The sequence below is a fragment of the Engystomops pustulosus genome, chromosome 6 (assembly GCF_040894005.1).
Source record: "Engystomops pustulosus chromosome 6, aEngPut4.maternal, whole genome shotgun sequence".
NCBI lineage: Eukaryota > Metazoa > Chordata > Amphibia > Anura > Leptodactylidae > Engystomops > Engystomops pustulosus.
Window position 1 is genome coordinate 119,616,560 of NC_092416.1, and position 26,233 is coordinate 119,642,792.

General features: G+C 44.8%; 2 protein-coding genes and 1 long non-coding RNA gene across 8 annotated transcripts in view; 2 read left to right on the top strand and 1 right to left on the bottom strand.

The window, feature by feature from the left end:
• The window catches only part of CASS4 (Cas scaffold protein family member 4), a 52,988-nt gene extending 41,910 nt beyond the window's left edge, over positions 1 to 11,078 (top strand). For all 4 annotated transcript variants that reach the window (XM_072110687.1, XM_072110689.1, XM_072110686.1 and 1 more), the window contains 6 exons: positions 3,062 to 3,172; positions 3,379 to 3,510; positions 3,858 to 5,180; positions 9,424 to 9,501; positions 9,844 to 9,924; positions 10,589 to 11,078. In XM_072110687.1, coding sequence (XP_071966788.1) covers positions 3,062 to 3,172; positions 3,379 to 3,510; positions 3,858 to 5,180; positions 9,424 to 9,501; positions 9,844 to 9,924; positions 10,589 to 11,005 — 2,142 coding nt within the window. In that variant the 3' untranslated portion in view covers positions 11,006 to 11,078. The remainder of the gene's footprint in view (positions 1 to 3,061; positions 3,173 to 3,378; positions 3,511 to 3,857; positions 5,181 to 9,423; positions 9,502 to 9,843; positions 9,925 to 10,588) is intronic.
• LOC140064127 (uncharacterized) lies at positions 1 to 25,926 on the bottom strand. Of its 2 annotated transcripts, XR_011847708.1 has the most exons (4): positions 25,852 to 25,926; positions 15,591 to 15,751; positions 12,645 to 12,739; positions 1 to 228 (listed from the first exon to the last, which is right to left on the bottom strand). It is a non-coding gene; the product is annotated as an uncharacterized lncRNA (long non-coding RNA). The 2 variants fall into 2 exon arrangements; XR_011847707.1 differs by lacking the exon at positions 1 to 228 and having other exon boundaries at positions 11,634 to 12,739.
• Positions 25,907 to 26,233, top strand: part of RTF2 (replication termination factor 2) — a 35,583-nt gene continuing 35,256 nt past the window's right edge. For both annotated transcript variants that reach the window (XM_072110691.1, XM_072110692.1), the window contains exon 1: positions 25,907 to 26,066. In XM_072110691.1, coding sequence (XP_071966792.1) covers positions 25,998 to 26,066 — 69 coding nt within the window. In that variant the 5' untranslated portion in view covers positions 25,907 to 25,997. The remainder of the gene's footprint in view (positions 26,067 to 26,233) is intronic.

Genomic DNA, 26,233 nt, shown 5'->3' on the forward strand with positions numbered 1-26,233 from the left:
GTGACAGGTTTCTTCAAGGCATTTCATAAAAAAGAATGGTACATTTTCAACAGCTTAAAAGCTCCATATGTTTAATGCCCATAGGATGCAGACTGGTGCTCCATTCATTGGTAGGACTTTCTCCGATGTCTTTCACAGAACATTTACTTTGAGATTTGATGACTTTGTGACTGTAGTGACCAGCAATGTTTTAGTGAATGTTGTACTGCATCCTGTCCCTGCAATATTCTGCAGATACAGAAAATGAAAGAAAGATGCAGTACAGTGCCATAAATACAGATCCCCAAGTTATCTTCCCTTAATTTACCCTCTGGGATATTGCGGAACACAAATGTTTAAGCTCTCAACATTTTCAGCTGTTGCCAGCAGCTGGGAGAAGTCCCCGGTATTGGACAGTAGGCAGAGTGCTGGGCTGCATAGACTGAATATCCAGCATGCATTCTGCAGACTGTCCTGTTTTTTGTCAGTCAGCAAATAATGGTATTTATAGATTTCTTCTGTGTCTATCACTTCTGTTCCTTAAAGGAAATCAATCACAGGAAGTCCTGTATCAAACACATAAAAACAGCCGTACGCTTCCCGTACCGTACCGTTCTCATACGGGTAGCATATCATATAGGGGGAGATTTATCTTTAGGCTGCATTCACACGATCGTATGGGGGACGTATGTATGAGCTGCGTAATCTTTGTGCCATATTTAAATAAAGGAATTATTATTATATGGATATGGTACGGATACAGTGACTTTTGTGCACATATGGATGAAAAATGGCACATATATACAAATTCCTACATTACGGAAATACAGCACTAAAGAACTCATACGTTCTTGTGAAAGCGGCCTTATCCTAAACCTACAATTTGATTTGATGCAGTATGAAGCAAACATACCTTGAGAATGCTGTAGCTACACTGATGCAGAATCATATCTTGTTTAATACCTATGCTGAGTGGTTTTGCTGATAAAACAGATATAACATTATTATAATGAATCTCTGTCCCTTCTATGGCTCCTTCAGCACTTCTCCTAGCAGGAGAGTTTCTCTCTGTAGGAGAAGATGATGCAATCACTCATCTCCCTGCCAGACATAATAATCAATTACTGCACCATCCCCTTTACTGCTGTGTATGAGTGATCCAGCTCAGGTTGATTAGTCATGCTTGACTAACCTCCATTTGTAATCACAAGCTCAGTGTTGATTGAGACAGCCATGCTGATCCAGCTTTCCCAAGGTCCTGAATGTAATAATTGTTTTTTCAGCAAAAATACTCAGCTCAGGGATTAACCAAGATATGTTCCTGCATCAGTGTAGCTACAGCATGGTAAGTTTCCTTTAAGATGCAGTCCATTCTGCAGGAAATATGTTATAGATAGAGCTGAGTACATTTGATATAGTTTGATAGGAAAACTTTCAGTATAAATTGTAATTTATGCTTTCTCTATTCTCTTAATATACCGTAGATGAGTTATGAAGGTCATATCTGTGACTAACAGCCTTTCATATATAACTGCATAGGAGGTAGCTGTCAAACACCGCCACCTACATGCAACTACAGGAAACTTCTCAGTTTCCTCCAGCTCTGTTACACTGCTTGCAGATAAGACAACATTTTCCTGATTCCAAGATTAATTTAAAGAAAATCTACCATCAAAATGAACCGGGACACTTACTCATAGATCCGGGCACTGTAACAATCTTCTTATATTTGTTATGCATGGCCTCTTTCCTTCTAAAATCAACCTTTACAATTATGTGTCGGAACGGCTCCTGGGGGTGTTACCAGAGCCCCTCTGTGCTGCAGCTTAACAGGATGTTAGACTGTCTCAACCTGCTCCCTCAGCAATCCCCCCTTCCTCTGCTTGATGTAATCTCACTGTAGCACAGAAAGTTTCAGAAAACGCGGGGAGGGGGTAGGTGCTCCTTTCACACTGTAACTTCCTGTGAAGCTTCAGCACGGAAGGGCTCTGGTAAAACCCTCAGGAGGCCTTCAGTCTCATTAACATAATTTAAAAGTTAATTTTAGAAGGAAGGAGGCCATAGATAACAAGTATAAGATGAATACCACAGTCACAGTGACTGGATCTATGAGTAAGTGTTGCTGGTTTCACTGTGAGCACCTCATATTAGTTCAGTGTGTATACATGAGGAATAACATGGTTTCTTGGCATTACATAATGTGAATTCTGCATTTTATGGGCCCTCTGCAGCAGTTATGCCAGAGCTGAGATTGGAGACCTTGGTGCTGTGACTCATCCCCTCCTCTGCCTCTTCATGGGCATCAGTATTTTATTTTTAAAGAGAAACCATCATGCAAAATAACCCCCTAAACTGCCATTAGAGAGCATTGCCTCTATCCCTTCATTGTCCCTCTACATGCCTGTAATCCTAAGCAATGAGGTCCTAAAGCGGCATGCAAATGACCTGTGAAATGTCCAATGAGTCATTATCATATTCAAGCTGTCCACCTTATTCATGAGTGGGAGGCACAGACACACCCCCAGTGCTTGACTGACAGCTGCTGAAATGTAATGGCTGCTCCATGTGCTGGTGGCCATACCCCCTGCAGCCTGTGTGTGTGTGTGTGTGTGTGTGTGTGTGTATAGGAGAGATACAACAGCTCCAGGCAGCCATGTTATAGCAGAACATGTCAGGTATTTGTGTAGCTGATGTCTGTGTATTAAGAGGATGCAGCATGTCAGCAGATGCAGCACACACACTAGCAATGCTTTACTATACACTACACACAGACATGAGCAGGGGGAGGAGAGGGGAGGGGGAACAGGGGTGACATCACTGCCTCTGACCATGTGACCAGCCTCAATTACATTATAAAGAAAAGATGATTTTATAATGATTAATGTATGAAATGACTAGATAAAGGCTGGGATGGATCCTTGTGAGCTGCTCTAACAGGTAGAGGTGACAGGACAAGTGACACAGACCTGATGACAGGTGTCCTTTAATTAATCATTGCTTAAAGTGATAAAGTAGTTTCTAACCATACATAGAATTGTCCTGTTAAATATAAGATGTTATTTATACTTCATGTGTTCTACAGCATCTCTTCACTCTTCCACGAGCTTCACGGGCGTCAAGTGCTACCAGTGTCACTCATCAAGAAGTCTATGACGTCCCACCCTCAAAACTGAAAGTTCCTATAGTCTCCCAGGTATCTTGAAAATTATCTATATTACATCTTGTAAAAGTAAGACTTTCAGTAGACTAAGCTCAACTCACATCCCACTTGACACCAATAAGCATAGATATATAATTTTTTAAAAGTTACTTCTACATGATTGGTCACACATTATGTTGTTATGTTCATGATATTTCTTTGGGATCATTTTTACATATACGTTTGTATTTGTGTTTTAGCGCAGTACCACTCCATCCCCAGTCAATGGACGTTCTCTATTTCTCAACTCGTCTGACCAACAAATCTACGACATCCCATCCAGTCCAGACACTCCGGGAAGAAGCAAAATCAAGACCCCTAAAGCTTCTAATGTACGTCTGCTACTAATAAACTGTTAAAAGTATACCACCATGCATTTATCCATAATATCATCTCCTTCTCATCTTCTTTACAATTCTCCCGATATGATTTTAATAATTTAGCATTACATGTCAGCTGGACAACTTCTCTTAACCAAGTGTTGCATTGATACCTGTGCAAACTGAAACGCCTAGGCTCACGTACTCCAAATAACTGTATAAGTAAGGACTATAGTATAATACATTTTGCCTGTGCAGGCCATTTATTTTCCAAGGTGATTATACTATGTACCATATATTTTAACACTTGAGATGTATCTAATAAATCTCATTTCATCACTACTTTGTTCCTATTACAGGTGTATGACATCCCCCCGACAGGTACCATTTCTCTTCAGAAGAATAGAAGTGAAACTCCACCTACAAGTCCTCATTACAATACTCTACCAAACCCTCGAAAGTCAGATTGGATCTATGACATCCCACTTTCTCCTGAAAGAAATAACTTAAAAGGTGGCTGTAGGAAGGTATCTATAGATAGAGGTATGGTGTATGATGTGCCTCCAACACGGTATGGACCTGTTCATTCCAACTGTGCATCAGGTCAAATATATGATGTCCCTCCACAGCAAAATAAACCATCTACAGCCAATCAAAGTCTTTATGATGTCCCAGCATCCCGAGATATCTTTATTCCACATGAAAATGGGAGCTCACGGAAAGGCTCATCCACTTTTGGAATGCAAAGGTTGGAGCATGTAGATTCCAAGGAAAATGTTTATGACATTCCAAGAGGGTCATGTGCTGGGTCTCCACCAAAGTCTGAGATAAATAACCAATCGTACAATGAGAGGATATATGATGTTCCTCCACCACTCCCAAGGAATTCAAAACCTTCTCTACACAGACTTCAACAAGACAGATTGTCTGTTTCCAGCTCAGAAAGTCGCACCAGCACCTTGTCTACTTCATCCAATGCTTCCAGTGAGTCCTTAATGTTATCCCTTCCAGACGAGAATACAACCCAAGTGACTCTAGAACCAGAAGTGGCCATCAAAAAGATTACTGAACTTCAAGAACGGGTCTCTAGCTCCATAGCGAGCCTTATGATCTTTGTTAGCAGCAAATGGAGGCTCCAGGAAAATATGGAGGCAAACTTGGAGGACATTCACAGAGCAGTAGATTGCATTATTTTATCATTAGAACAATTCATAGACTTTGCCCAAAGCATCAAGGTCAATGCTTCCAACTTAACAGACACAAACATTCAAATGAGAATTAATAACCAACTTCAAACCCTGACAGTCTCCTTTCAAACCCTCTCTCAAAAAAAGGAAGCTATAAACCTTTGCAACTGGTCCTTACAGGCTTTGGTCATTAATAAACCTCACACCATACCGGATGACCTTGACCAGTTTGTTATGGTGGCCAGGACAATTCCAGATGACATAAAGAGATTTGTGTCCATTATTATAGCGAATGGAAAACTTTTATTCAAGAAGCCTGAAACAGAGATAAAGCCAAAGCCTATTAAGGAACATACCATTGGCAAAAAGCCACAGGTCCCCTTGCGCAAAGTCCTTCAGGAGTCATGTGTCAATAAGACAATTGAGCAGAAGGATGAAAGACACCAGCTCTCCAGGCAGAAAGCTGTAGAAGACAATGGATATGTCTACCTCCAGGTAACTTCCAAAGGCCCTTCACATTTTATCATTCCCCTTTGTAGTTCTTAATGTCACTAGTTCCAAAAAAAAGGATTGGCTAAAAATTAACATCATAAGATTGAAAGTGATTTTGACTGGTGCTGCAGCTCAGCTTAATTGATTTCAATTGGGGTAAAGTAGAATGTCATATACAGTAAATATTTCCTTTTGTCCCATGTCAATCATCTTTGTTTAATTGGGAGAGGTGCAGACCACCTAGTATAAAAATAGAACTTCATAGCAGACATCAAAATAATAATTATATATTTTCAATCTTAATTTACTAAATAATAAGGAAGAACAATAAATAATAAAACAGTCACCAGTTGAAAAACAATAGAATCAAAAGGCCCTGCTCGCAAGAGTTTTCAATCTACGAGGATAAAAAAATCCAGGCATTCTTTAAAGCATAACTGTAAAATTACAGACAAAAAATTGTTTTAGCGCAGCTGGAGAGAGACTTTGATAACAATTCCAACGATACTCATTTCATGCTTCTGGCATCTTCCTTTCCTGAGATATAGCCTCGTATATCTATCATCCCTTCTTATAAAATCATATTCAGCTATTCCTGAAGAGGGGACTTCCTGGTTGTGACATCAGCCTAGGGCAGTAAGGCCTGAGCACTGACATGGCATTCACATGAATCAGGACAGCATGTTTGTTATTGTATGTGACATGACTATACTTTAATTGCTGCTAGATCGAAGAGCATAGGTAGGGCGGTAAACCGATGTGGGAGAAGATGTAAGGAGGTGCATCAATATGGTGATTTTTGTGGATGAGGGTGATCAATTAGAATTGTATTTGGAGGCAACCAGTGCAGTAATTCATACAAACTTAAGGTATCAGTGTAGAATTTATATTGAAAAATGAGAATAGATGGTAGAGGGTTAGAGTTTAACATGTGGAGAATCAATTAGTACGTAGTTACAGTATTTGAGACGAGAGTGAATCAGAGCGATAAGGATTTTAGACGCTTTAATTGTAAGCCATTGGCACATTCTGGAAATGTTTTTGTGGTGCATGTAGCATTATTGTACCACACCAATAAAAGGTGTGAAGGAGAGGTTGTCAAATATAACCCCAATGCAGTGGGCCTAGTGCCTCATAGTTATGTTGATACCACAGCCAAAAATAAAGACCCCAGGGTTAGGTCATGTAGTAGAGAGCAGAAAGGTGATAAGTTCAATTTTAGAAAGATCAAGTATCAGGTAGAGGGAGGACATGATGTCAGAGACAGCAGAGAGACAATCACTAGTGTTCTGAAGTTATTTCTCCTGCACACAATCGTTGTATTTCTATGTCCGCAATCTGCAGCTGTTATGGTCAGATTTGTCACAAAGTTGGTCTGTGTGTAATTCTTGTTTTCCAGGAAACAAGTGATTATTGGCCAGCTCAATAATCATATTTATTGCAAAGTGTCAGCAGACCAATTTAAGTAGTTATTTATTGCTACCTGTTCTACCACAACTTTCAATCATATCGGCCTCTTTAGGACAGCAATACAGTTGAAAAATGAGGGGAAAATTTGGACTATCGTTGTAGTTTCCTGATGTGCTCCCCCCCCCCCGTACAGGAAGAAACATGGGGCCAGCAGGAACGGTAAAGATAATCCGCCCCTTTCCACATATTCTACCTCTTCCTGCACTCACAAGCAATCAAGAATGTGTTGCTTTAAAATAACACTAAGAGCAACATTTTTTGAGTTGCCTGCGACTGCTAGATGATCCTATCTGGATTGGGAGACTGGGTGGATGGTTTGGGGGCCCACAAATAGGGCTCTGAGTGCCACCACTGGCACCCGTGCCATAGGTTCACCACTACTGGCCTAGTACAACCAATTGACTTCTATGGGACTTTCTGAGCCCCAAACCCATATTAGAATAAGACATTCCTGACGTACACTAGGCTCAGACATGGAGCTGAGGATTCCTCAACAGGTAGCATGAGCCCATAGCAATACATGGAGCTGTAAGACAGCACCTGAGGTAAAAAGAACTGTGTGCAGGAGGCTAAGGCAAGGGTTATGTTACATAAAGAAATATACAATTGGGTATCATCAGAATAAAGATGCTGAAAAACAAATCAGCTATTGGTTTCTCCAGTAGGGACAGTGTAGAGGGAAACAGGAGAGGACCTAGTACTGGCCCTGAGAAACCTTAACAGCAAGAAGAAGAGATAGATCACTAAAAGTGAGAATAACAAGGGACAACAGCTTTCATCAGGCCAATGGAGTGAAGAATCCTGAGCAGGAGCTGATCCGCAGTTTCAAATGCTACAGAGAGATCCAGAAAGAATGAGAAAAGAGTAGTCAGCTTTTAATTTATCTTGTGAGGAAATCATAATTGACTTAAGCAAGAGCAGATTCAGTGAGGTGCATAGTGCGGAAACCAAATATCAGATGACAATAGATTTTGCCAGGATCTGTAAGGGTCTGCATTTTAAAAGAAGCGAGAAAAAAAACAAATGAAAGTTAGGATGTAAAAGGGGTGCTCCTATTTCAGCAAATTAGATGTTATTGTTTGATTAATGAAAAGTTACACCATTTTCTTGTTTACTGTCATTTTATAAGGAATTTCATTGTTTATTTCCAGTGACCAGATATCTGACCGTGATCACACAGGTGCACAGCTCTTTAGTCTCATAGAGAGTAATCAGAGCTGCGGGTTATAACGAGCCGTGCAGCTGTGTGACCACGGTCAGATTTCTGGCCACTGGAAATAAACAATGAAACTCCTTATAAAGTGACAGTAAAGGGGAAAACCGTGAGGAATTGATACAGAAGGTATATTGGAAAATTGTATAACTTTTCATTATTCAAACAATAACATTAATTTGCTGAATTGGGAATACCTCTTTAACCCCTTAACGATCTGCGCCGTAGCTCTACGGTGCAGAGGTACAGGGAATGTATGAAGAGGGCTCACAGGCTGAGTCCTCTTCATACAAGGGTGGGCGTTGTTGCATATTGCAGCAAACCCCCACCGCTAATAACCACGGTCAGTGCTTGCATCGCGATCGCGGCTATTAACCTTTCCGTTGCCGCCGGCAAAGTCGCCGCCGGCATTTAAAAGACGCCATCTTTATTCTGATCGTCGCTCCCCCGAACGTCACTCGATCGGTTGCCATGGTAACCTCGGGCCTTCGTTTCATCCGAGGCTTAATGGCTTCTGCAGATTCGTTACAATGAGCCAGTGGCTCATTGTAATGAATGACCTGCAAAAATGCCATATATTGCAATACAGAAGTATTGCAGTATATGGTAGGAACAATCTGACCATCTAGGGTTAATGTACCCTAGATGGTCTAAGAAATAGTGAAAAAAAAAAAAAAAAAAAAGAAAGAAAAAAAATGTATAAAATATTAAAAATTCAAATCACGCCTCTTTCCCTAGAACTGATATAAAACATAATAAACAGTAAAAATCACAAACACACTAGGTATCGCCGCGTCCAAAATGCCCGATCTATCAAAATATAAAACGGTTGCGGCCGGCGGTGACCTCCGAGACGGGAAATGGCGCCCAAATATCCAAAATGCGACTTTTACACCTTACACATAAAAAATGGAATAAAAAGTGATCAAAATGGTCCTCAAAATGGTAGAAATGAAAACGTCGGCTCATTTAGCAAAAAATTACACCTCACACAGCTCCGTACCCCAAAGTATGAAAAAGTTATTAGCGTCAGAAGATGGCAAATTTTTTTTTTCTTTTTTGTACACATTCATTTAATTTTTGAAAATGTTTTAAAACGCAATAAAACCTGTATAAATTTGGTATCACCGCGATCGTACCGAACCAAAGTATTATTTGGAGCGCACAGTCAAAGTCGTAAACACTGAGCCCACATTTGAAATTTTTTTCCAGCTTTGCAGTACACTGCATGTTAAAATAAATAACATTACGGGAAAGTAAAATTTGTAATGCACAAAATAAGCCCTCACACAGCTCTGTACATGGAAAAATGAAAAAGTTATGGATTTTTGAAGGTTGAGAGCGAGAAATGAGCAAAAAAAACCCTGCGTCCTTAAGGGGTTAAATATTCAAATTTAAAAGTTCTTATTTTTTAAGTATGTAGATATTGATATAGAATTCTTTATGAATTTACTAATAAATGCTCTCACAATGACCATGGTCATGATGATCAGCATTTCGGGAGCAAATGACTGATAAACGGCACATTAGAAAGTATTTATGTGTACTTTTTTGCTTTTACAGAAAAAAGAAGACTTTGAGAAAATACAGGGCTTCTCTCCAATTCAACAGCTGGAAAATAAGACAAGTCCTGAAGAAAAGGTAAAAATCTGTCCTATTAAACTGATGTGTATCACTAAACTACATGTAAACCACTATTTTTTTTGCTGAACTTTCATAATTTAGGTCACTAATATTCAGATGGCAGTGCGTTGCAAGCATGAAATGAAACTAAAGAACAGATCAATATAGATTAACTGTATACATTTACTTCAATGAATAGGCTCAGTAATGTCTTATTGTGTTTGTATTTGTATCCCATGATCTGTAAACTGCAGAATATGATGGCGTTAAATAAATATTTTTTATTTATATATACTGTAGATATATGCTTTTTATAATTTCTTTTCTAAATAATTATGTTTGTGTCACATTTATTTTCAGAGGAAAGGATGGTTGAGACCTGATTCCCAGGTATCTTTAGGGAATGACCCTGAAAGAAAAAATGGCACAAGCTTCTTAAAAGTAAGTGTGGTTTCCACAAGATCAGCCAAGTGACCATTAAACTGACAGTGGTATCCCTCTGTTTCCTCCTTAAATGGGTTTCCCCACTAATCAAGGTCCAAGTCCCAGGCAGTTCTACTTAAGATTTCAGTGCACCTTTAGTAAATTAACTATGTTAAATAGCAGAATGGGTGCGGCAAATGTTAGTGGCTCATGGAGATACTTATCTCACAGAAACAAAGGAATACATGGCTTGTACTAATCCAAAATAAAGAAGATGGCACTCACTAACGTGAAAGTTAATTTGAACTTTATTAAATGGATGCCATTAAGGGACCTTTACGTTGTGAGTGCCATCTTCTTCTATTACTACAAGCTTTGCTTTACTGCATGCACCCAGATGATTTATCTCTTGAGCCTACTCCCACATGTGTCGCCTAGACCCGGAGGGTCTCCTGTTGTTTGGTTCCACTGAAGTTAGTGCCGCTAATTTCCCTTAATTCTAATCCACAAAGGATTACATGGCAATCTGCAATGGTGAGGACGACCAACAGTCGGATCCCTACAACATCTAACAGTCCCCTACATTTTCTATGGCAACAGACCCTTTTAATGTGGTTGGGAATTTAAAAAAAAAATAAAATAAGAAAGTATAATTGAACTTAATATTTAATTCTTTTTTCAGGAGCCTACAGGTCTTGCAACCAAACCAGAGGCCCACAGATCAAGAGATATAGTAAAAAAGATTGCACTTTCCGAGGACTGTTACCTTTACTTTGGTGCACTCCAGAAGGCAATCCGTGTTTTTGAAGACAGCCTTACTAAGAATGAAACACCAGAGGTCTTCATTACCCATGGAAAACTGATCATTATGATTGGACAGAAACTGGTGGATCTTTTATGCCAAGATGTCAAGGCCAACGAAGCTCGTAATGACATTTTATTCAAGAGCAGTGAGCTTTGTAGTATACTTAAGAACTTGGCCATGGCAACCAAGACAGCTGCCATTCAGTATCCCAACATAGCCAGCATGCAGGAACTTCAACGAAGAACAAATGAATTGTCTAACTACACACAGTTATTCCGGGCAATGGTGGAATAATGAAAGAAACAGTAAACAAGACGCAAGTTGGTGACCATTTATTGTAAATATGACTGACCCAAGGTTAAACAACAACCATTATCAAAAAAACTAACATGGACAGAGAACCAATTTCTACCAATATGAATATTGCCTTTATATCCTCAAACTCATTTGCCTCATAGTTTTAGGAGGCATCTGTACCCAAGAGAAATTACAGCCTTTTAATTGTATTCATGGGCATACACATTTTTAAGGGGGTATCCATAATAAGAAACAAACTAAATGTCATCTTTATGGCACTACTCCTGCCATCAAACCCTATGCCTAGTCTCTTCTTTCATTGTTTCCTAATGGATGGATGCCCTTAGAGATGGGATGTATAATAGAGGATGCAGCTAGTGCTGCTCCCATTATGTGCCCTCTTGCATTTGATGTACCTAGGTTACACATGTTGGTTAAGTGTAATTACTAGAAACTATGAACAAGCCCTGTGGTATATGGAACCTCATCCTTTGGTGACAAAATTATATAAATAATTGTATACATAACCATGATCATCAGGAAGGTCAATCCATCCCACAACAATGGGTTAATAAGGTGCTGAGTACATCCTTATACTGTAAATGTATTTTTAAACAGAAATTTGTACAGACTTATCTTTTTATGTGTATTTTGACTGTATTTAATATAAAATAATATTTAAAATGTTTTCTTCTGAGTACTTTAATTCATAAACCAATGGAGAAAGGAGGTGGGATAGGGGCAAGTAGTATTAAGAAGGCACTTTAGCAGTCATTATTAGGCATTCAGGCTAGCGCTTTGTAAAGGCATGCCGACACCACTGAGGGGGGCTTTAAGTCTGCTACTCTAGTGCATTGTTTGCCAGTAGAGCTGTGTTATCCATGTGTGATGATTCCCAAGTTTGTCATATTGCATAGTTCTTTGAAATATGAATTCCCTTTAAACCCCTTACCGACATGTGACGTAACAGCACATCACATGCCGGGTACAGGTGCATGGAGAGGGCTCATGGGCTGAGTCCTCTCCATAGCCGGTTAGTTTTTGCTGCATACTGCAGCAAAGACTTACCGGTAACACCCGCGGTCGGTGCGAGCAGCTTTGCCAGCGGCTTCAGAAAAATGTCATCGGGGAGCGGCGATCCATCACCATGACAGCCTCAGGTCTTCCGAAGACCCGAGGCTGTCTTGTTTTAACCCATTGATTACAATGTGCGATCGGCACATTGTAATGAATGAGAAGGAAAATCCCCATATACTGCCATATTGTAGTATGGCAGTGTATGGTAGGATCATACAGACATCCTAGGGTTAAAGTACCCAAGGGAGTCAGAAAAATAACACATTAGGTATGTGGACCTGAACCTGCAATGCTATTACATAATCTCTTCCTGCAATCTGAGCAGGGAACTGCAGAGCCTCCATCTATGAAACCCTCCTATATCTATAGTCAGGGGCATACCACCCATGATGCGACTTGAGCAGATCGCCTCAGGAGGCAGCGCTGCTGCATGATGCAAGGGGTGGCATCTTGGGGCAGTGCTGTTCCCCATTCGTAAAATACTGTCTGGCCACGATGCAGGAACACCCTGCTGGGTCGCAGCCAGTGAATGTTTTAAAAAAAAACATGATATCCTCACCTTTTTCTCCCCGCATACGAATTATGAAGTTATTGGTGTCACGGCTGAGTGATGTCATAGTTGCGTGTTTGCGGGTCGGGAAGAAGAAGACGGAGCTGTGGGGAGAAGAAGCCGAAGGTGAGTATATCATGGGTTTTTTTTTTAAGGGGCCCTGCTATGGACATTACATTAAAGGGCGACTCTGCAGGAGACATTGTATTAAAAGCGGGCTCTGCAGGGAACATTACATTAAAGGGGGGGCTCTTTAGGGGACATTACATTAAAGGGGGGCTTTTACGGATTACAATACATTAAAGGAGAGCTCTGCAGGGGACATTACATTAAACGGGGGTCTCTGCAGGGGACATTACATTAAACGGGGGTCTCTGCAGGGGACATAACCTTAAAGGGGGGCTCTGCACAGGACATTACACTAAAGGGGAGGCTCTGCAGGGGACATTCATTAAAAGGGGGCTTTGTAGGAGAAATTCCATTAAAGGGGGACTCCGCATGGGGACATTACATTGAAGGGGACGCCAGCAATATCCTGCCAATACCCTGCACCCACTGTAGACAGGCACAATACCCTACAGCGGTGCCCTGGCACCGCGATAACAACATTGTGCCCCTCCGTGCATCGGAGCAGTAGCAGGAAGAGACCAGAGCCGCGGCTGTGACCCTGCATGGCCGGCAGTACCAGAGGGTGACTCGGCAGTGACTGGAGGAGGCAAGGCGGAGGAGGGCAGCGGAACCCTACTTACATAGGTCCCCGCTACCGGAAACGGCACATTCACAGGAAATCTCCAGCGGGAACTGCAGACCACGTGGGTCATGAACAACAGGCGCCATAGCGCAAACCAACTTCTTCATCTTCCGAGTGCACGGACCCCCTTCTAACACAAAAGTTCACATGAAGGAAAACTGGCAGGCACTATCTTCCATCAGAGCAGTATCCCCACTCGACACACATTGAGCCACAGACCAATCCTCGAACCAGAGATCGCCGTACAGGACCATGCGGTGGTGCTCAGTTAATAAACATAAAAGTCCATAAGCAACACGTAGAAGAAAGTAACGGCACTCACCCACTTGTTAGAAAAGTGTAATGTCCTTTATTCAGGTGAAGAAGCATAAAATCACATGCAGGGAGAAGCAAGCCTTGGCAATGGGGCCGTTTCGCACTCAGTGGCGCTTTCCCAAGCCGATGTCATCTCCCTGTGTCCTTGCTGCTGCTTGGGGAGGATGGTGCCGAATAGGATCCGCGGCTATTTGGGGTATTGCTCATGTAGGAATACACTCGGGGTGCTTACAGTCGCCGGGTCACTGCTGTGGAGAGACGCTTTACCAGAGCTGGTGGCAGAGCAGGCTCTCTTTGGGACCTCTCCGCTCGGCATCCAAACCACGCTCCAGGACCCCCTTCTAACCCAAGCAGCCACCAGGAACATGCGCCTTATCATCCGAAAAATACAGTACATTAAAGGGGGGCTCTGCAGGGGCATTACATTAGAGTGGGGCTATCCAGGGGACATTACATTAATGGGGGGTTCTGTAGGGGATGTTTTATTTAAGAGGGGTTCTGCAGTGGACATTCCATTAAAGGGGGGCTCTTCTGTGGATATTACATTAAACAGGGGCTCTGCTGGGGACATTACAATAATGAGTAGCGTCTGTATTTCCCTCCCTGGGCTTATACTCCAGTTAATAAGTTTTCCCATTTTTCTTGTGGTATAATTAGGCGCCTTGGCATATACTTATAGTAGTAAGTATATACAGTATATATAGTACTATCTACTATTACTATGTACTAATACTATGTCCATATCCTGCTGCCAGTCTTATGGTATATGTACAAGCCCTGATAAATCCTAGTGCTCGGCCAGTGATCGGTCAAGCCTCAAGCCAGTCGCTGTTAAAGGAAATCTATCACCAGGATAAAGGATTGTAAACCAAGCACACTGACATACTGGTGTTTGCCCCGTCTGGCAGAAGATGCTCTTCTTGTAGCTTTGTATGCCTTTGCTTTTAAGAAAAAAAGGTTTTACAAATTATGCAGATGAGCCTTCGGGGCTCCAAGCACCATTGACATTTATATAGTCTGGAGCCCCGGGGGCTCATTTGCATAATTTGTGAAACCTTTTCATTGTAAAAACAAGGTCCTAAGAAGCTAAAAGAAAACCAGAACCTGCCAGAGGGCCACTCACCAGTATGTCAGTGTGCTTGGTTTACAATCCTTCATCCTGGTGGTAGATTTCCTTTAACAGCGCAATACTATTTCAGGCAGCTGAAGCCTCACCACCATCAGGAAGATGGAGCCTTGGCTTACTGGAGAGGCCTTATCCTTGGCTGATCCCCTGTTAACCCCTTCACAACTTGCGCTGTACGCGTAAGGCGCAAGCCAGGTCCCGGGCCAAACCTTCTCCATAACTGGAAAGTCTTTGCTGCATATCGCAGCAAAAACTTACCGGTAACACCCGCGAACAACCATGCACCGCCATCTTGCCACGGATCGTCACTCCGCGTCACGTCATTGGGGAGCGGCAATCCGTCGCCATGACAGAGGTCTTGTTTTAACCCATTCATTACAATGTGCAAACAGCACATTATAATGAATGAGGAGGAAAATTCCCATATACTGCCATACTGTAGTATGGCAGTGCTGATCGCTCATTGTAATGAATGGGTTAAAACAAGACAGCCTCGGGTCTTTGGAAGATCCGAGGCTGTCATGTTGACCGATTGCCGTTCCCCAATGATGTCATGGCAGCGTCCATCCTTTTGAAGCCGCCGGCAGCTTTACCTGCGGCTATCGACGGGATAACAAAAGACTAGCGATATGCAGCAAAGACTTACTGGCTATGGAGAGGGTTCAGCCTATGTGTTCTCTCCACCATGCACCAGGACCTGAAGCACGCCTTTCTGCCTTCTCTAAGCATTTGCATTACAATATAATTGTGTGTTATAATTTACCTTGCACTCTTTCAGAATTCTTTGTGTAGTCTAGGGGATGGGCTTTGGTTTTGATGCATTTCAAAAATCAACATGTGACGTGTCTGTGCTGCAGAGCCTCCTTCCTGCTCCTTCACAGAGGTCACAGCCTGGTGAGCTGACATCATTTAGGGAGGGAGGAGCTGTAAAGGAGCACAAAAGTGGGGGCAAAATAAAAGTTATTTGAAATGCATCCACATCCATCATTCTACATATCCCCAGTCCACTATCCATACACATCACCACAGCCATCATCCTACATATCCCCAGTCCACTATCCATATACATCACCACAGCCATCATCCTACATATCCCCAGTCCACCACCCATATACATCACCACAACCATCATCCTACATATCCCCAGTCCACTATCCCTACACATCACCACATCCATCATCCTACATATCCTCTGTCCACTATCCCTACACATCACCGTAGCCATCGTCCTACATATCCCCAGTACACTATCCATATACACTCACCAGCCACTTTATTAGGTACACCTGTCCAACTGCTCGTTAACACTTAATTTCTAATCAGCCAATCACATGGCGGCAACTCAGTGCATTTAGGCATGTAGACATGGTCAAGACAAACTCCTGCAGTTCAAACCGAGCATCAGCATGGGGAAGAAAGGTGATTTGAGTGCCTTTGAACGTGGCATGGTTGTTGGTGCCAGAAGGGCTGGTCTGAGTATTTCAGAAACTGCTGATCTACTGGGATTTTCACGCACAACCATCTCTAGGGTTTACAGAGAATGATCCGAAAAAGAAAAAACATCCAGTGAGCGGCAGTTCTGTGGGCGGAAATGCCTTGTTGATGCCAGAGGTCAGAGGAGAATGGGCAGACTGGTTCGAGCTGATAGAAAGGTAACAGTGACTCACATCGCCAACCGTTACAACCAAGGTAGGCAGAAGAGCATCTCTGAACACACAGTACGTCGAACTTTGAGGCAGATGGGCTACAGCAGCAGAAGGCCACACCGGGTGCCACTCCTTTCAGCTAAGAACAGGAAACTGAGGCTACAATTTGCACAAGCTCATCGAAATTGGACAGTAGAATATTGGAAAAACATTGCCTGGTCTGATGAGTCTCGATTTCTGCTGCGACATTCGGATGGTAGGGTCAGAATTTGGCGTCAACAACATGAAAGCATGGATCCATCCTGTCTTGTATCAACGGTTCAGGCTGGTGGTGGTGCTGTCATGGTGTGGGGAATATTTTCTTGGCACTCTTTGGGCCCCTGGGTACCAATTGAGCATCTTTGCAACGCCACAGCCTACCTGAGTATTGTTGTTGACCATGTCCATCCCTTTATGACCACAATGTACCCAACATCTGATGGCTCCTTTTAGCAAAACAATGCGCCATGTCATAAAGCTGGAATAATCTCAGACTGGTTTCTTGAACATGACAATGAGTTCCCTACACATCACCACAGCCATCATCCTACATATCCCCAGTCCATTATCCCTACACATCACCACAGCCATCACCCTATATATCCCCAGTCCACTATCCCTACACATCACCACAGCCATCACCCTACATATCCCCAGTCCACTATCTCTACTAGAGATGAGCGAGCACTAAAATGCTCGGGTACTCGTTATTCGAGACGAACTTTTCCCGATGCTCGAGTGCTCGTCTCGAATAACGAGCCCCATTGAAGTCAATGGGAGACTCGAGCATTTTTCAAGGGGACCAAGGCTCTGCACAGGGAAGCTTGGCCAAACACCTGGGAACCTCAGAAAAGGATGGAAACACCACGGAAATGGACAGGAAACAGCAGGGGCAGCATGCATGGATGCCTCTGAGGCTGCTTAATCGCACCATTATGCAAAAATTATGGGCAAAAGCATGGCCATGACAGAGTGACCGAATGAGGCTAGATAGCATCTAAAACATGCAATAATTGACCCTGACACTCTAGGGGACGGCATGCAGAGGCAGCAGTGGCAGGCTAGAGAGTATCATGGCGACATACCCTAAATGGACTCAGGTTTCACCAAAGGAGGTGAAATGATTTCCTATGTGAACAAAAGGTTGACGGTATATTTAGTCGATAACACAGCATGGTGGCAACATAGTGACCAAGTTCCATAACGTATCTGGTGAAACACCCGAAAAATGAGCCTGACACAGCTCTTTTGATAAGGGGACGACATGTGGAGGCAGCCATGGAGACGACTTCCATGATTAAGAGCGACAGTATGGGGCATTCATATTGCGCTGCTATGATTGCAACTTCAGGTCTCCAGCATGGCGGCGACAGATGGGGCGAGTTCCACTATGTATCTGGTGAAACACCTGAAAATTCTGCCTGACACAGCTCGTTTGATAAGGGGATGATGTGCTGCATATCCTCTCGTGCTCCAGCGTCTGGGGTATAGAGAGTTGAAATGAGACATTGGTGGACGCTGTGGAGGATCGTGGAGGCAAAATGGACAGGAAACAGCAGGGGCAGCATGCATGGATGCCTCTGAGGCTGCCTAATCTTGGGATGGAGCTGGCGGTCCACTGCCAGGCGAGATTTCGCCTGTCCAAGCCCCTGTCTCTCGGCTCCTCCCCACCCAAAATGGGCCTGGGGGCCAGAAGCGTTTACTTTGAAAAAATTATAATTTTCAAAGCAGGCCGGGTCGTTTGAATATTTCACCTAGGAATAATGGAATAGCATAGTGGTTCTATTTTTAATAGTTTTTACGGAAATGCTTCCATGATTAAGAGCGACAGTATGGGACATCCATATTGCGCTGCTATGATTGCAACTTCAGGTCTCCAGCATGGCGGCGACAGATGGGCCGAGTTCCACTAAGTATCTGGTGAAACACCTGAAAATTCTGCCTGACACAGCTCGTTTGATAAGGGGACGATGTATGGAGGCAGTGAACTAGTAGTAGATTAAAGGTGCTGCAGTTAAAACTATGTTAGTTGGATCTTGAGATGGAGCTGGCGCTCCGCTGCCAGGCGAGCTTTCGCCAATCCAAGCCCCTGTCTCTAGGCAACTCCCCAAACAGCACTTCTAAGAACCTTTTGTATAAGATCAAGTGTAGTAGCGTTCTTATAAGTTTAGGATATGGCGGGTGAGGGGAATGTAAACAGATGCGCAAGAAGCGCTGAAATAATATCAGTAAATGATAAAAGTTTGCCAGTATATTTTGTGGATTACACAGCAGGGTGGCGACAAAGTTAACAAGTTTGATGTGGAAGCCATAAAAACAACCCAAAATTCTGCCTGACACAGTTCGTTTGATAAGGAGACCATGTATGGAGGCAGCTATATGGATGACTTTTGGAGGCAGCTATGGCGATGACGTGTGGAGGTAGCAATGGAGACACCGTGTGGAGCCAGCTAAAAAGACGACATGTGGAGGCTGCTATGGAGACAATTTAATTTGGATAGTGCCTGTATGTGGCAGTCCAAAAAAGTTTTCAAACCAGAGGAGCAGGTAGGTGGTCCTCCAGAAAAATTAAATAGATTGAGTGCCTGTATGTGGCACTCCCAAAAATTGCTTAAAACAGAGGACCGGGTAGGTGGCCCTCCAGAAAAATTAAATGCATAAAGTACTATAGCTAGAGCCAGTTGGCCCTGGCAAAAAATAGCCAGTTTCCTATGCTTAAGTGTACAAAGAGGAGGAGAAGGAGGACAATGAGGAGGAGGAGTGCATACATTCAGGTTGAGCTTCTTTCACCTGGTGGAGAATGAAAATCAGGAGAAATCCAGGCTTTATTCATCTTGATAAGCGTCAGCCTGTCAGTAGACAGGCGTGTACGCTTATCGTGATGATGCCACCAGCTGCACTGAAAACCCGCCCAGACAACACGCTAGCGGCAGGGCAGGCAAGAACCTCCAAGGCGTACAGCGCCAGTTCGTACCACATGTCCAGCTTTGAAACCCAGTAGTTGTAGGGAGCTGTGTGATCCTTTAGGACGATGGTATGGTCAGCTACGTACTCCCTCACCATCTTTTGTAAAGATCAGCCCTACTCTGCAGAGACTGGGGACAGGTGACAGTGTCTTGCTGGGGTGACATATAACTGGCAAAGGCCTTGTAAAGCGTACCCCTGCCAGTGCTGGAAAAGCTGCCTGCTCACCTACTCTCCCTCGCCACTTGTCCCGCAGAAGTACGCCCTCTGCCGCTAGCGCTGTCAGAAGGGAAATACTGTTTCAGCTTGTGCACCAGGGCCTGCTGGTATTCATGCATTCTCACACTCCTTTCCTCTCCAGGGATGAGAGTGGAAAGATTTTGCTTGTACCGTGGGTCCAGGAGAGTGAATACCCAGTAATCGGTGCTGGAATAAATTCTTTGAATGCGAGGGTTATGGGATGGGCAGCCTAGCATGAAATCTGCCATATGCGCTAGAGTCCCAACGCGTAAGAATTCACTCCCCTCACTGGCCTGACTGCCCATTTCCTCCTCCTCCAACTCCTCTCCTTCTGCCCATACACGCTGAACAGTGAAGGACTGAACAATGGTCCCCTCTTCTGTCTCGCCAACATTCTCCTCCTCCGATATGCGCTGAGAAACAGACCTAAGGGTGCTTTGGTTATCAACAAGGGAATCTTCTTCCCCCGTCTCTTGTGACGAGCGCAAAGCTTCCGACTTCATGCTGATCAGAGAGTTTTTCAACAGGCCAAGCAGCGGGATGGTGAGGCTGATGATGGCGGCATCGCCACTGACCATCTGTGTTGACTCCTCGAAGTTACTCAGCACCTGACAGATATCAGACATCCACGTCCACTCCTCATTGTAGACTTGAGGAAGCCGACTGACCTGACTACCAGTTCTGGTGGAAGTTGACATCTGGCAGTCTACAATCGCTCGGCGCTGCTGGTAAACTCTGGATAACATGGTTAATGTTGAATTACACCTCGTGGGCACGTCGCACAACAGTCGGTGAGCGGGCAGTTGGAGGCGGCGCTGCGCTGCCCTGAGAGTGGCAGCATCTGTGCTGGACTTCCTGAAATGCGCACAGATGCGGCGCATTGTGAGCAAATCAGACAGATTGTGGTATGTCTTGAGGAAACGCTGAACTATGAGATTTAACACATGGGCCAGGCATGGCACATGTGTCAGTCTGCTGAGTTGCAGAGCCGCCACCAGGTTACGGCCGTTGTCACACACAACCATGCCTGGCTTCAGGTTCAGCGGTGCCAGTCACAGATCAGTCTGCGCCGTGATGCCCTGTAATAGCTTTTGGGCAGTGTGCCTTTTATCGCCTAGGCTCAGCAGTTTGAGAACCACCTGCTGTCGCTTAGCGACGGCACTGCTGCTGTGCCTAGAGCTACCGACTGATGGCGCCATGCCCATGGATGGTAATTCAGAGGAGGAGGTGGAGGAGGGGTGGGAAGAGGAGGAGGCATAGTAGGCCTTTGAGACCTGGACCGAGGTAGGCCCCGCAATCCTCGGCGTCGGCAGTATATGAGCAGCCCCAGGGTCAGACTCGGTCCCAGCCTCCACCAAGTTAACCCAATGTGCCGTCAGCGATATATAGTGGCCCTGCCCGGCAGCACTCGTCCACGTGTCCGTGCTCAGGTGGACCTTGTCAGAAACGGCGTTGGTCAGGGCACGGATGATGCTCTCTGACACGTGCTTGTGCAGGGCTGGGACGGCACATCGGGAAAGTAGTGGCGGCTGGGGACCGAATACCGAGGGACGGCCGCTGCCATGAGGTTTCGAAAGGCCTCGGTCTCTACCAGCCTATAGGGCAGCATCTCCAGGCTAAGCAACTTGGAGATGTGGACGTTGAGGGCTTGAGCGTGTGGGTGGGTTGCGCTATACTTCCTTTTGCGCTCCAGCATCTGGGGTATGGAGAGCTGAACGCCACGGGAGCTTGACTACGGGCAACATTTGGCGCTGATGCACCAGCTCTGGCCCTGCCTCTCCGTCTGGCCCCACCACTGCCTCTTCCAACCTGTTCTGCTATAGGACTCGCCTCCGTCTCAGAAGCACTGTGTTCACCTGGCCTATCAACCCAGCTTGGGTCTGTCACCTCATCATCCTCCGATCCCTCAGTCTGCTCCCCCCTCGGACTTCCTTCCCTGACAACAACTTCACCACTGTCTGACAACCGTGTCTCCTCATCGTCCGACACCTCTTTACACACTTCTTCCACTACGTCAATAATGTCATCATCACCCACAGACTGTGACTGGTGGAAAACCTGGGCATTGGAAAATTGCTCAGCAGCAACCGGACAAGTGGTTTGTGACTGTGGGAAGGGTCCAGAAAACAGTTCCTCAGAGTATGCCGGTTCAAATGCCAAATTTTGCTGGGAGAGGGCAGACTGGGGGGAAGGAGGCTGAGGTGGAGGAGCTGGAGGAGTGCTGATTTCGGTGACATGGGTGGACTGCGTGGAAGACTGACTGGTGGACAAATGGCTAGAAGCATTGTCCGCAATCCACGACATCACCTCTTCGCACTGTTCTGGCCTCAACAGTGCTCTACCACCTTGAGACATGATGAAGCTCGGGAGTGTAGCTCTGCAGCGTTCCCCTGCTCCCTCATCAGCAGGTGGTGTCTCACCCCGCCCAGGACCACGGCCTCTGACCCCTGCAGTAGTTGGACGCCCACGTCCACGCCCTCGTCCTCTACCCCTAGCCCTCGGGTTAAACATTTTCAAAATTAAAGTGTAAACTTAAAATTTTTTTTTTTTGTGTTTTTTTTTTTTAAAACAAAACGATGCTATCCTATTGCTATGGCTAGTTTCTAACCTATACTGACAGCACACAACTGGATTTTGTGCTGTGCCAGATGACTTTGAGTTATAAGATAAATAAACGTAAAAAATAAATAAATCAGCAGACTGTTCCTAATTCAAATCAAACCCCTAATAAATTGTCCCACTTCGGTGTTTGAGGTGGATATGTGTGTCACTAAGAGCTAAAGACAACGGTCGCAAGTCTCCCTGCAAATTACTCACAATATGGTACTAGCTGCACTACTAATGCCAGCAAGCCCAGCACAAGCAAACCAAAAAAAAGGAAAATATAACACTATTGTAGGCCTAAATACGCCGTTGGGGTTCTCCTATGGCTATTTTCTAGCCCACACTCAAAGCACACTGCTTTGGCAGATTAATGTGAGTTCTAAAAAGAAATAAACGTAAAAATAAATAAATCAGCAGACTCGGCGTAATTCAAATCAAACCCCTAATAAATTGTCCCACTTCGGTGTTTGAGGTGGATATGCGTGTCACTAAGAGCTAAACACAAGTCTCCCTGCAAATTACTCACAAAATGGTACTAGCTGCACTACTAATAGCAGCAAGCCCAGCCACAAGCAAACCAAAAAAAAGGAAAATAAAACGTTATTGTGGCCCTAAGAAGGGCTGTTGGGTTCTTGTAGAATCACTCCTGCCTAACACTATTCTAATAGAACACCCTAACGCTTTCCCTGACCAGCAGCAGCTCTCTCCCTAGCGGCATCCAGACACAGAATGATCCGAGCAGATCACCTGATCTGGCCAGCCAACCACTGCTATCGACGTGTAAGGGTACCACGTCATGCTGGGTGGAGTGCAGAGTCTCCTGGCTTGTGATTGGCTCTGTTTCTGGCCGCCAAAAAGCAAAACGGCGGGAGATGCCATTTTCTCGAGCGGGCGAAGTATTCGTCCGAGCAACGAGCAGTTTCGAGTACGCTTATGCTCGGATGAGTATGTTCGCTCATCTCTAATCCCTACACATCACCACAGCCATCATCCTACATATCCCCAGTCCACTATCCCTACACATCACCACAGCCATCATCCTACATATCCCCAGTCCACTATCCTTACACATCGCCACAGCCATCATCCTATATATCCCCAGTCTACTATCCCTACAAATCACCACAGCCATCATCCTACATATCCCCAGTCCACTATCCCTACACATCACCACAACCATCATCCTACATATCCCCAGTCCACTATCCATATACATCACCACAACCATCATCCTACATATCCTCAGTCCACTATCCATACACATCACCACAACCATCATCCTACATATCCTCAGTCCACTATCCATACACATCACCACAACCATCATCCTACATATCCCCAGTCCACTATCCCTACACATCACCACAGCCATCATCCTACATATCCCCAGTCCACTATCCCTACACATCACCCTGCATATCCCCAGTCCACTATCCCTACACATCACTACAGCCATCACCCTACATATCCCCAGTCCACTATCCATATACATCACCACAGCCATCATCCTACATATCCCCAGTCCACTATCCATATACATCACCACAGCCATCATCCTACATATCCCCAGTCCACTATCCCTACACATCGCCACAGCCATCATCCTATATATCCCCAGTCTACTATCCCTACAAATCACCACAGCCATCATCCTACATATCCCCAGTCCACTATCCCTACACATCGCCACAGCCATCATCCTACATAACCCCAGTCCACTATCCATACACATCACCACAACCATCATCCTACATATCCCCAGTCCACTATCCATACACATCACCACAACCATCATCCTACATATCCCCAGTCCACTATCCCTACACATCACCACAGCCATCATCCTACATATCCCCAGTCCACTATCCCTACACATCACCCTGCATATCCCCAGTCCACTATCCCTACACATCACTACAGCCATCACCCTACATATCCCCAGTCCACTATCCACATACATCACCACAGCCATCATCCTACATATCCCCAGTCCACTATCCATATACATCACCACAGCCATCATCCTACATATCCCCAGTCCACTATCCCTACACATCGCCACAGCCATCATCCTACATAATCCCAGTCCACTATCCCTATACATCACCACAACCATCATCCTACATATCCCCAGTCCACTATCCATATACATCACCACAACCATCATCCTACATATCCCCAGTCCACTATCCCTACACATCACCACAGCCATCATCCTACATATCCCCAGTCCACTATCCCTACACATCACCCTGCATATCCCCAGTCCACTATCCCTACACATCACCACAGCCATCACCCTACATATCCCCAGTCCACTATCCATATACATCACTACAGCCATCATCCTACATATCCCCAGTCCACTATCCATATACATCACCACAGCCATCATCCTACATATCCCCAGTCCACTACCCATATACATCACCACAGCCATCATCCTACATATCCCCAGTCCACTATCCCTACACATCACCATAGCCATCACCCTGCATATCCCCAGTCCACTATCCCTACACATCACCACAGCCATCACCCTACATATCCCCAGTCCACTATCCATATACATCACCACAACCATCATCCTACATATCCCCAGTCCACTATCCCTACACATCACCACAGCCATCATCCTACATATCCCCAGTCCACTATCCATACACATCACCACAGCCATCATCCTACATATCCCCAGTCCACTATCCATATACATCACCACAAACATCATCCTACATATCCCCAGTGCACTATCCCTACACATCACCACAGCCATCACCCTACATATCCCCAGTCCACTATCCCTACACATCACCACAACCATCATCCTACATATCCCCAGTCCACTATCCATACACATCACCACAACCATCACCCTACATATCCCCAGTCCACTATCCATATACATCACCACAACCATCATCCTACACAGCCCCAGTCCACTATCCCTACACATCACCACAGCCATCACCCTACATATCCCCAGTCCACTATCCATATACATCACCACAGCCATCATCCTACATATCCCCAGTCCACTATCCATACACATCACCACAGCCATCATCCTACATATCCCCAGTCCACTATCCCTACACATCACCATAGCCATCACCCTACATATCCCCAGTCCACTATCCATATACATCACCACAACCATCATCCTACACAGCCCCAGTCCACTATCCCTACACATCACCACAGCCATCATCCTACATATCCCCAGTCCACTATCCATATACATCACCACAACCATCACCCTACATATCCCCAGTCCACTATCCATACACATCACCATAGCCATCATCCTACATATCCCCAGTCCACTATCCCTACACATCACCACAGCCATCATCCTACATATCCCCAGTCCACTATCCCTACACATCACCACAGCCATCATCCTACATATCCCCAGTCCACTATCCCTACACATCACCATAGCCATCATCCTACATATCCCCAGTCTACTATCCCTACACAACCCCGGGGCACTTTCTCTACACGCATTGTTCAGCGAGCGCCGCCCACCTGTTGCACAGCCTCTGCATCATGTGATCTTCTTAAAGCGCGTGACGCGGAACTCTGCGCTGGATGTGAGGTCACGTGATGGCGGTCATAGGGACCGGAAGCGGAAGCCTTTCTGTTTACAGTCGTGATCTGTAGTTCCTCTAAAGATGGGTTGTGACGGAGGAACAATTCCCAAGCGCCATGAGCTGGTGAAAGGGCCTAAGAAGGTGGAGAAGGTAACCAGGCAAAACGGGAGGGATACAATGTATGGCTATGGCCCGTGGGCTGCAGTCCGATCCTCCCCCGGCTCTACTCTTTTACCCTCCTCTACCCCCCCCTACCCAACCCCCGGCCCATGATGATATATAAGTAGAAGATCTCTATCTTATTCTGGTTGAAAGTT